This window comes from Miscanthus floridulus, chromosome 8, assembly GCF_019320115.1.
Source record: "Miscanthus floridulus cultivar M001 chromosome 8, ASM1932011v1, whole genome shotgun sequence".
Classification (NCBI taxonomy): domain Eukaryota; kingdom Viridiplantae; phylum Streptophyta; class Magnoliopsida; order Poales; family Poaceae; genus Miscanthus; species Miscanthus floridulus.
Genome location: NC_089587.1, coordinates 221,356,276 through 221,366,902, shown reverse-complemented (window position 1 = coordinate 221,366,902; position 10,627 = coordinate 221,356,276). Strand labels below are relative to the sequence as shown.

Sequence of the window (10,627 nt, the reverse complement as noted above, 5' to 3'; positions counted from 1 at the left end):
CTAGCTAGGACAACATCTTAGCATCTAGGACAGCATCCTTGACTGGCTAGGACAACATCTTAACATCTAGGACAGCATCTGTTTTAGGACAGCATGTTAGCATCTAGCGTCTTGGCATATGTTTGGCTGGCTAGCAGCCTATAAATATGTATCCCCAACCCCTCAGGTTGGTATGGCATTTGTGTGAGAAATAAACCAGAAAATTGCGTCAACTCCTAGTGTCATCTTCTCTCAATGAGAGTAAGAATTCTGCTACTACCAAGAGTAAGAATTCAGCGACTAACACTCTTTGTCCGTTAGTAACCTTGATTTGGAACCTTTCATTGCTATGGAGTTTGGACTGATTCATTCGTATCGTAGGATGCTGCACTCTCTGTGACAGCTACTTGGTTGGATTACTAGCTTATTTTGTTTCTTTGCCAGCCAGCGCCTGGCAACTATGGAGTAGAATGAGCGAAGTTCAACTAATAATTTGTTGTCGTAGCAGATTGCCATGCCGTCTTTGAACTGTATTCCCCTGACAACATCTGGCTAATGATTTTGAAATCTGTAACGACCTGACTGTGTAAACTCACTTCATTTCCAGGAGTTGTGGATTTCATGTCCGTGATCGTGGCACCTTAATTGGACTCCGATATGGGTTCTGCTGCTACTGAGGTGTGTAATCTGACCCTTTTGTTGTCACAAACCATGCGGTGTTTGATAACCTTGTTCTTTAACATGAAGGTTAATTATTTTTTTTTAAAGGAAGGTTAATTATGTTGATTACAATTCCACTCACAGGGCAATGACACCTTGGTGGGCAATGGAGTTGTTGGGATTCTTGCTGAGACTTGTAACATGTGGGAAAGGAGGGCACCATTAACTCCTTCCCATTGTGCTCGCCTTCTGCTCGGAGGAGGGATGAACGGAGCTCGAGTAAACCGGATTATTGTGCAGCCAAGCACGAAGAGGATACATCATGACGCTCAGTATGAGGATGTAGGATGCGAGATTTCAGAAGACCTGTCAGAGTGCGGTCTTATTATAGGCATCAAACAACCAAAGGTCATATTTCTCATTAAGTTAGATACTCTATTGGACAGTGCTCTGTACCAGTATCATCATGGTTCTGAAACGCTTGGAGGTGTCTTCACTTGAGCAGTTGCAGATGATTCTTCCAGATAGAGCGTACACTTTCTTTTCACACACTCACAAGGCCCAAAAAGAGAATATGCCACTGTTAGATAAGGTATTAAACATAAGCTTGTACCTTCATCATTTCAGTCAACTGCCATTATCATTTCTGTAGAATATTAAAATGTTGACTAACGTTCTCAGATCCTTGAAGAAAGGGTGTCCTTGTTTGATTATGAGCTAATTGTTGGAGATGATGGGAAAAGGTCGCTAGCATTTGGGAAGTTTGCTGGTAGAGCTGGCCTGATAGATTTCATACATGGTCTCGGACAGCGTAAGTACGATGACCAACACTAATAATCAGCTCATGCAATTACTTGATGATATTATGCCTTTGATACTTGGATTTTCCATCTGGGTTTATTATAGGAACTAGTTAATTTGCTCACTGCAACTTACAAGTAATTGTTTACAATGATTTAAAATGAATTCAACTGCTGATTCATAGTACAATCTATGACTGGAGATGTCTCTGTTTGGTGTTGTATGTCATTCAAGCGGCCTAAGGTTTTCCCTTACAATTTCAGGATATTTGAGCCTTGGATACTCGACTCCATTTCTCTCTCTGGGACAATCTCATATGTATCCTTCGCTCGCTGCAGCCAAGGCTGCAGTCATTGCCGTTGCTGAAGAGATAGCAACATTCGGACTTCCATCCGGAATTTGTCCGATAGTGTTTGTATTCACTGGAGTTGGAAATGGTAATTGTGCTGTCAACATATTTCCATTTATTGATTTTTGTAATAGGAAGCCCCTTATATGGGTACTGTCCAACCATGTGTTTTTGGCGTATGCATCTATTAGGGGCCTTGCGCGCTTTGCCTCTTTAGGAGTTGAGTCCTTTAACATTGGGTGATTTCATGATCTTAATGGTTTCAGGGCATAAAACATTTCTTCTACTGCACATGTGGTGTTATGATCACTCCTGTTCCATCTCTATTTTTGGGCCATTGCACAAATACTATGTCGTTTACAGAATTTTGCTGGTGTATATGCCTGTCGTTTTAGTGCAAGCTCAAAGAAAATACATCTTACTCTTTCCTTTCAAGGCCAAAATGACCTTAACTCATTGACATTTCCTTGAATTATTGTGGTTAAATATGATTTGTGAAACTAAATATCTTAAGCCTGCTGGCACTAGAGGGGATATTGATAGCATTACATCGACCAAAAAGTTATATAGATATACATGCTTTCTAAAGGAAATGGAAAAAACTAGACCTTAGGGTACTACGTCTCAATTTTTACTACCTTAGTGATGTGGTTTTATCTGAAAAAACTTACACTTGACATATATAACTTCAACGTGACAGTCTCTCAGGGCGCACAGGAGATATTCAAGTTATTGCCCCATACCTTTGTTGATGCTGAGAAACTTCCTGAAATTTCTCAGGTATTATACTTTTACTCATTCTCTTGCATTAAATCATAAGTTCAACTAAACTAGTTTAACTAACAATTTCTTATGTAATATCTCTTCCCTAAATGAAATTCATCAAATTTCTACCTCCTTTTTCTGTATCCAGCAGGATTAGCTATTGTTACTTGATTTAATTTGTAAGCATGCTTCTTAACAAACCTAGTTATACTCTAACTCTGTTTTTAATGTTACAGCCCAGGAATCTGTCTAAACAATCTCAGTCGACCAAGAGAGTATTTCAACTATATGGTTGTGTTGTGACCTCTAGAGACATGGTTTCCCACAAGGATCCCACCAGACAATTTGACAAAGTAATGCACGTCTTTTCAACCATAAGTGGATTTTTAGTTTCTCCTTGATGGTCAGTTATAACAACATTTTGTTATATTCCAGAGATGTATTCTACCACATACCCACATTTTAATTTCATCATGACCTGATACAATCTTCTCATTATACCGGTTGTGCATCAGGAGCCTTTGTGCCTATCTTTTTTTTTTGGTTATAATGACCATGTCCTAATGTACTTCATCTTCTTATACATATATATATATCTTAAATATATTTTTAAGTAAATTGCATCCATATTTTTCAGTTATTTTTCTAATTAGACAAGTACCTCATTAGCTTTTCAATGGCCTCAGTGCCTCACTCAAAAATCTTAAATTTGTGTAATCTGCAGGCTGACTATTATGCTCATCCAGAACACTACGCCCCTGTTTTTCATGAAAAGATTGCTCCATATGCATCTGTCATCGGTATGGTCTTGGATGAGTGCTTTTATCATAAATTGTTCCATTGTACTCTTTGAACCAACTAGAACATGTTTTTATCAACTTTGAACATGCGAGACCAGTCATATATGGGTATTACCTTGTTTTGACGCAATCTTTAATACACCTCAGGCACATAATTCTTTCTGTTTCCGTTAATGTTAATACTCTTAAGAAAGTACAGTATTACTAACTATTATTTTGTATAGCATAGAACAGTTTTAGGGTAAAAACTAGCTCTGTCCATGATAAGATCGCTTTGCGGCTTTTGTTATATAAAGATGGTGGGATTTAGTAAATATCTGCTACATTGTAATAAATTTCTAGAGTAGACATATTTGTCCACACTCTATAATTTGTGTCTTCATGGTTTCTGCAGTAAACTGTATGTATTGGGAGAAGAGGTTTCCACCATTACTGAGTATGGATCAGTTACAGCAACTGATGGAGACTGGTTGTCCTTTGGTTGGCGTCTGTGACATAACTTGTGATATTGGAGGTTCCATTGAATTTGTCAACAAGAGTACATCAATAGAGAGGCCTTTCTTCCGGTAATGCATTCCTCCATTTTCCATTTTTAAATTTAAAACTGGAAAAACTATAATAACCCATGAGTAGCATCACAATATCCTAAAGTGTGTTGGCATTACTTACATCCCTAATTCTTTTGAATATTCGTTGTGGATGCACAATTTGCTTAAATCTTCTGTCCTTGCCTAGTATTGTAGTTCAGTGGAACATTCTCTGATATTTACAGCACCCTAGATTCTTGGTGGCTGCTTCCTCAATCATCACAGTTACTGTTTAATAGTTTCTTCCTATAGTTATGATTCTGACTAATTACGGGATACACAACCGTAGGTATGATCCTTCTAATAATTCATACCATGATGATATGGAAGGTGCCGGAGTGATCTGCTTGGCTGTTGACATTCTCCCTACAGAGTTCTCTAAAGAGGTACTCCCTCCATTCTCTTTTTTAGGCACCTGAGCATCTTTGTTAAAAAACTTATTTATAAGGCGCTGCAAGGTACCGAGGCGTACGTATTAACTTGTGTTTCACGGCACTCGAAGCGACCAAGCATGCTTTGCATCGGATTGGTCAGAGCTAATTGTATCACACATGCATGCATCTAAATTTGGAAGTTAATCCATCCAATTTGAGCGACGTGGCATGCAAAATGGACACGTGCGTGGCACCCAATGCTAGATTAATTCTTGTATGTGTACTGTGCTGGCATCTTGGTATCTGTAGTAGTGCTCGTTGCGCCAAAAAAACACAATGGAGGGAGTAACAGATTTCTTACTACAACAAAGATGCTATTCTGTATAGGCATCAGCTCGCTGCATTGATCTTACTGATTTTTTCTCGAACATTGATCTTACCGTTGTCCCATTGTATTTGAACCATGTAGGCCTCCCAACATTTCGGAAACATATTATCTAAACTTGTTCCTAGTTTGGCCTCAGTGAAGCAACCGGCAGAACTGCCTTCCTACTTGAGAAGAGCTTGCATTGCACATGCTGGCAGATTAACTCCGTTGTATGAATATATCCCAAGAATGAGAAACACTATGATGTAAGCTTCAAATACTTCTATTCTTCACCGTTGTATTCCTCTCAGATAGTTCCGTTGTACGATGTGATCCATAAAGTTGCAAACCAGTTAAATAGATATTCTTGTTAAAATACGTGGTTTATTTTAGCATTTTGTACTATGCTTGTTACTCTACAATATGGGGAGTAGCATTTTGTTAAACAACCCTACAAATTGTATTCCTTCAAAGCTTCAGTTCACGGACTTCTTTACCATGGCATAGCTATGCTTGTATCCTCCAAACTCACAGTTTTTATTTATGCTGAGTTTAAAGGGGGGTAGAGTATACTTATGCTGTGGAATTAGTCTATTGTATAGGATCCTACTTTGAATACATCCCTTGCATTCCTCTGCACAGTGTTGCCCCATTGGGCATGGTAATGGATGTGTTTCTGAACTTATATATTTCTACTTGTAAACCAGAACACTTCAAGTTTTGTAGAGGACTAAGTGGCCTAGTTTTTACTCTGCTTTGTTCTAACTAGTATTTTTATTGGTTCTCTTTAATAAATGGACAAGGAATCTATGATTCATGTGTCTTTTGTTATCAATAATTTGAACACCATCCTATTCCTGTTTCTTTAATTTTTTTGTTCAGAATCTTCTCTATGTAGTGGTTGTTCATGTTGTATAAATTGTTTTTTGGCATTTTCCCTAGCATCACATAACCATAGTTTTCTCGTTATGGCACTTTGTGTGCTTACCAGTATTTACCAATCGCCACTTTTTAATGGTCATTAATGTTGTTATCAAAGTTATATTCTATTTCTTGCAGAGATTTGGCCCCCACAAAAACAAATCCATTGCCTGACAAGAAGTACAGCACCCTGGTTAGCAAATAGTATTTTCCTAGTACTCCAGTGCATTCATGGTTTGTATTTGATCAATACAGAATTACTTAGGCTTTTTGTCTTTAAAACTGTTGATTATATGAAACAGGTATCTCTCAGTGGGCACCTATTTGATAAGTTCCTTATAAATGAAGCTTTGGACATCATTGAGACAGCTGGAGGTTCATTTCACTTGGTTAGATGTGAAGTTGGACAAAGCATAGATGATATGTCGTACTCAGAGCTTGAAGTAAGCATTTAACTTCATACTGAACCTCAAATTAGTTAGCATGGAAATCTTCTCTGGAAAAAGTATTAGGATAAATCTTTTTAAAGAAGAATAGTTCCTCCTTTCTTTTTAAAGAACAAATCTTCTGCTGGTCAACACAACCATAATTTGTTTTGTTTCTGAAACATATGATACACACCTTTTTGCAGGTAGGAGCAGATGATACTGCCACATTGGATAAAATTATTGATTCCTTGACTTCTCTAGCTAATGAACATGGTGGAGATCACAATGCTGGGAAACAAACTGAATTAGCTCTGAAGATAGGAAAAGTCAATGAGTGTGAAACTGGTGACACAGTTGATAAAGGAGGGCCAAAGGTTTTAATTCTTGGAGCTGGAAGAGTTTGTCGACCAGCTGCTGAGTTTCTAGCATCTTACCCAGACATATGTACCTATGGTGTTGATGACCATAACGCAGATCAAATTCATGTTATTGTGGCATCTTTGTATCAAAAAGATGCAGAAGAGGTTATTCTTGCAATGATGCATTCCCCATCTCTTGACAATTTCTCTGTACTGTTTGGTTGCTTGCATGATTTGCTATTAACATGCTTTATGGACGTCAATGAGCAATACCAAATTAAAAATAGTGTATTTGGTCGTCTTGTATACAATATTTGTGGAATTTAACCTTTTATCTTCTCATGTCTCTGTATCTGTACATGCAGACAGTTGATGGTATTGAAAATACAACTGCTACCCAGCTTGATGTTTCTGATATTGGAAGCCTTTCAGATCTTGTTTCTCAGGTAAGTTTCATCCTGATACTTAAATATGAGTGGATCCCCATTATTTTTTAAACCAACTTCATTCACGCTTAGGCAATAGCTCCAATGTGGATCAGGATGTTGATTTGTGCTTTCTTTCTGGGAAAATATTTTAAATTGTACCCCTGAATTTGTTAATTACAGTACTAACTTGCCAGAAGATTAATGACGCGAGCTCCTCTTGCAGGTTGAGGTTGTAATTAGCTTGCTGCCTACTAGTTTTCATGCTACCATTGCAAGAGTATGCATAGAGGTAGTCTTCTTATGTTCGTGGTGATTTATAAAATCCTTGGAGCTCTGTTGAAGCATTAAACCATTATTGATGTGATATTTATTGTGAGGGACTTTGACTGACAAATTCATCTATTACAGCTCAAGAAGCACATGGTAACGGCAAGCTATGTTGATGAATCCATGTCAAACTTGAGCCAAGCTGCCAAAGGTGCAGGTGTAATTATACTTTGTGAAATGGGCCTAGATCCTGGCATAGGTACTTCCTCAATGTAATGGTCACTCGTGTACATTTTAATGAAATGCTTATGCAAAACATATTAATGGAAGTATTAGGGAAAGCAGTGTATAGTGAGAGAAAGTGCTCTTTCATCATAGGTTAATTTTCCTGTAGAAACAAGTTTAAGTATATTGATTTATGTTATGCAGATCACTTGATGTCAATGAAGATGATTGATGAAGCTCGTGCTCGAAAGGGAAAAATAAAGGCATTTACATCTTACTGTGGTGGATTGCCATCTCCAGCTGCAGCAAACAATCCACTTGCCTATAAATTCAGGTAGATGTATCCATGTTCTAAGTAATTCAGTTATCAGTAGTAGTACAATGAGGTTTCTACATCCAGATATTCTTAACAATAATATTTCACGTGGCATCCATTCAAAAAATATTTCACGACTGGTTCAAAAATATATATATTTCACGTGGCAAATTTTTTGAAATGCTAATAGTTATATTCCTCCTTTTCAGTTGGAACCCAGCTGGTGCCCTCCGGGCAGGGAAAAATCCTGCTGTCTACAAATTTCTTGGAGAGACGATCCATGTAGATGGTAAGTCTGTTACAATTTATTTCTCCTGACCTGCTACACTAAATAAGGAGCAAATGCTTGCTCGCCTGTTCCCCTTTTTTTCAAAAATGATGGCAGTAGCTTTACATAATCGTTGAAGAGAGAAGTAGATGCTACAAATTACAACATACATCTCATATAAACACACTGCGTAGACTTTGGGACTTGGCTGGGTTCAGGCACCTGCGGAGACTTCTTCCAATGGTCACAAATGCTTTCGTTTCATAGTCCTACTTTCTAACTGTTTCTTGCGTTTTTTATAGTGGTAATCCCGGGATTACCACTAAAGCTTGTATTTTCACAAAAACTCTACTTCCTCTTGATGAAATACGTACCTCATGGTACGGTCGAGAAAAAAATGTAAACACACTGATAGGAATAGTACCAATTCAAGAGGTGGGACGCTAATGTATCGAGGACCAAACTTATACGCTATCCATGTATTAGTTTTCTGTCCACAAATAAACAAACTGTGGAGTTACGGAGCACTTGGATCTATTTCATATCCTGTAATCTAATAATCTGTTGAAACAGTGGATTACTCCATACAGCTCTTGAGTGATTTACTTACCTCTTCAATAGGTCATAACTTGTTTGAATCAGCAAAGAGGCTCAGACTACCAGAGCTTCCAGCTTTTGCTCTGGAACACTTGCCAAATCGGAATTCCTTGATATATGGAGACCTTTATGGTATCTCCAAAGAAGCATCTACCATATACAGGGCTACTCTTCGTTACGAAGGTAAGCATCTGCATACCTTTTGCTTCAGTGAGGCATTGCTTTGCATTGCAAGTCTGATTTCCATTCACCATTTTGCTGCACATGTGCAGGTTTTAGTGAGATAATGGCAACCCTGTCGAAAATTGGGTTCTTTGATGCTGCAAATCATCCACTGCTGCAAGATACTAATCGTCCAACATATAAGGGTTTCCTTGATGAACTACTTAATAATATCTCCACAACTAACACAGACTTAGATATCGAAGCCTCTGGTGGATATGATGATGAAATGATTGCCAGACTATCGAAGCTCAGGTGTTGCAGAGATAAGGAAATAGCTGCTAAGACAGTCAAAACCATCAAGTTAGTCCTGATCCCGTGCTACAAAATTCACTTCTTTTATGAACTGTTGTAGTGCAATATAAATAATGCCATCAAGTTAATATGTTAAAGAATCCTCAGGCAAAAAATGATTTAGGGATAATAGAAACAGGAAACATGAATGCTGTAGTTGTATTTTATTTTAGAACTGACAAAACACAATCATACACGAGCAGATTCTTGGGACTACATGAAGAGACTCAAATTCCTAAGGGTTGTTCAAGTGCATTTGATGTGATCTGCCAACGAATGGAACAGAGGATGGCCTATGGCCACAATGAGCAAGTGAGGCTTAATACTATCTTAGCACCTGTCATATGTCTCATGTGTTGCATGTAGCTGTTAAAATATCTGTAGTACAGATCTTTCTTTCTAAAATCATAAGAGATTCAACCTTATATTTATATTGTCATAAAAAGAAGTCAAGAAGGTAATAGAAAAGTGGCAATAATCTCAAGCTTACTAATTTATTGTTTGTAGTTGCCTTAACCAGTTCAGTTGTATAAATTTGACAGGGACAAAACTCAGATACGAAAATGCACTTTTGATTCCTAGCAGATTTGCAGTAGATTGCCAGTTTAATGATTAATGCGAATCCAAACTTCTTTACTCTGGTCTACCACCATATTTCATACTGTTTTTACTTCATGTTAAAAAAATGGATTAAATCGAATCAATAGCCTTCCTCGGATAACCATTGCTGAGACACAGCTCCTGCAAATTCAGGACATGGTACTGCTCCACCACGAAGTCGAGGTGGAATACCCAGACGGGCAACCCACCGAAAAGCACCAAGCGACGCTACTGGAGTTCGGGAAGGTTGAAAATGGCAGATCCACCACTGCCATGGCCCTGACCGTTGGTGTTCCAGCAGCAATAGGGGCCCTGGTAGTAAACCTAACCACAATTATACTTGCATAACAGTAAGGATAAAAGCCAAAAAGGAAAATGGAAAATAATGTATGTTCATTTGCTCTCGAACCATGTTATATTGCAGCTATTGCTACAGAATAAGGTCCAGACAAAAGGAGTGATCAGGCCTCTGCAACCGGAGATCTACATTCCAGGTGTGCTATAGTTTTCATGCCTGCCCTTGTGGAACACGCGCAACTGTACTGACTCAGTGTATTTGCATGTGTGAAGCATTGGAGATCTTGGAGTCGTCAGGCATCAAGCTGATTGAGAGAGTGGAGATTTGAAAGTTCCAAGTCACTGTCCGTTCGGATCAACTTGCTGTGGCTGTGCTGCGCTGCAGCCTTAGCAGCTCTCAGCTGGTCATCAAATGTAAAGAAAGTTGCAGCAGCTACAGTGAAACGGCTGCAATGTATGATATAGTTGAGTACATATATCTTTTGCACATAGTATATGACCTGTCGTAAGAGAAACCTCTGTATATATGACTCCTCAAATAATGCCCGGCAAAGAAACCTCTGTATATAAGACCTATCAAATAATGCCGATCAGTTGGCTTGGCACTTGGCTTATACTAGGTAATAATGCGGCCAACCATGGCACAACACTATTGCGTGTCGGACTGACCACATCAGACTCGCAGGATGCACCAGCAAAGCATAATCCAGATGAGACGTCAGA

General features: G+C 38.5%; 1 protein-coding gene across 1 annotated transcript; it reads left to right on the top strand.

The window, feature by feature from the left end:
* The first annotated feature begins 532 nt into the window (after positions 1–532).
* LOC136478247 (alpha-aminoadipic semialdehyde synthase-like) lies at positions 533–10,523 on the top strand. Its single transcript, XM_066476604.1, has 25 exons — positions 533–657; positions 784–1,047; positions 1,145–1,231; positions 1,321–1,450; positions 1,704–1,877; positions 2,490–2,569; positions 2,791–2,907; positions 3,279–3,354; positions 3,749–3,920; positions 4,231–4,327; positions 4,785–4,948; positions 5,742–5,796; positions 5,906–6,046; positions 6,235–6,555; positions 6,756–6,836; positions 7,042–7,107; positions 7,227–7,344; positions 7,515–7,644; positions 7,836–7,915; positions 8,516–8,674; positions 8,764–9,016; positions 9,211–9,319; positions 9,761–9,922; positions 10,032–10,101; positions 10,178–10,523. Exons 1-25 carry the CDS (start codon positions 637–639, stop codon positions 10,231–10,233), a joined length of 3,183 nt encoding a protein of 1,060 aa, XP_066332701.1. The 5' UTR covers positions 533–636; the 3' UTR covers positions 10,234–10,523.
* The last annotated feature ends 104 nt before the right edge of the window (positions 10,524–10,627 follow it).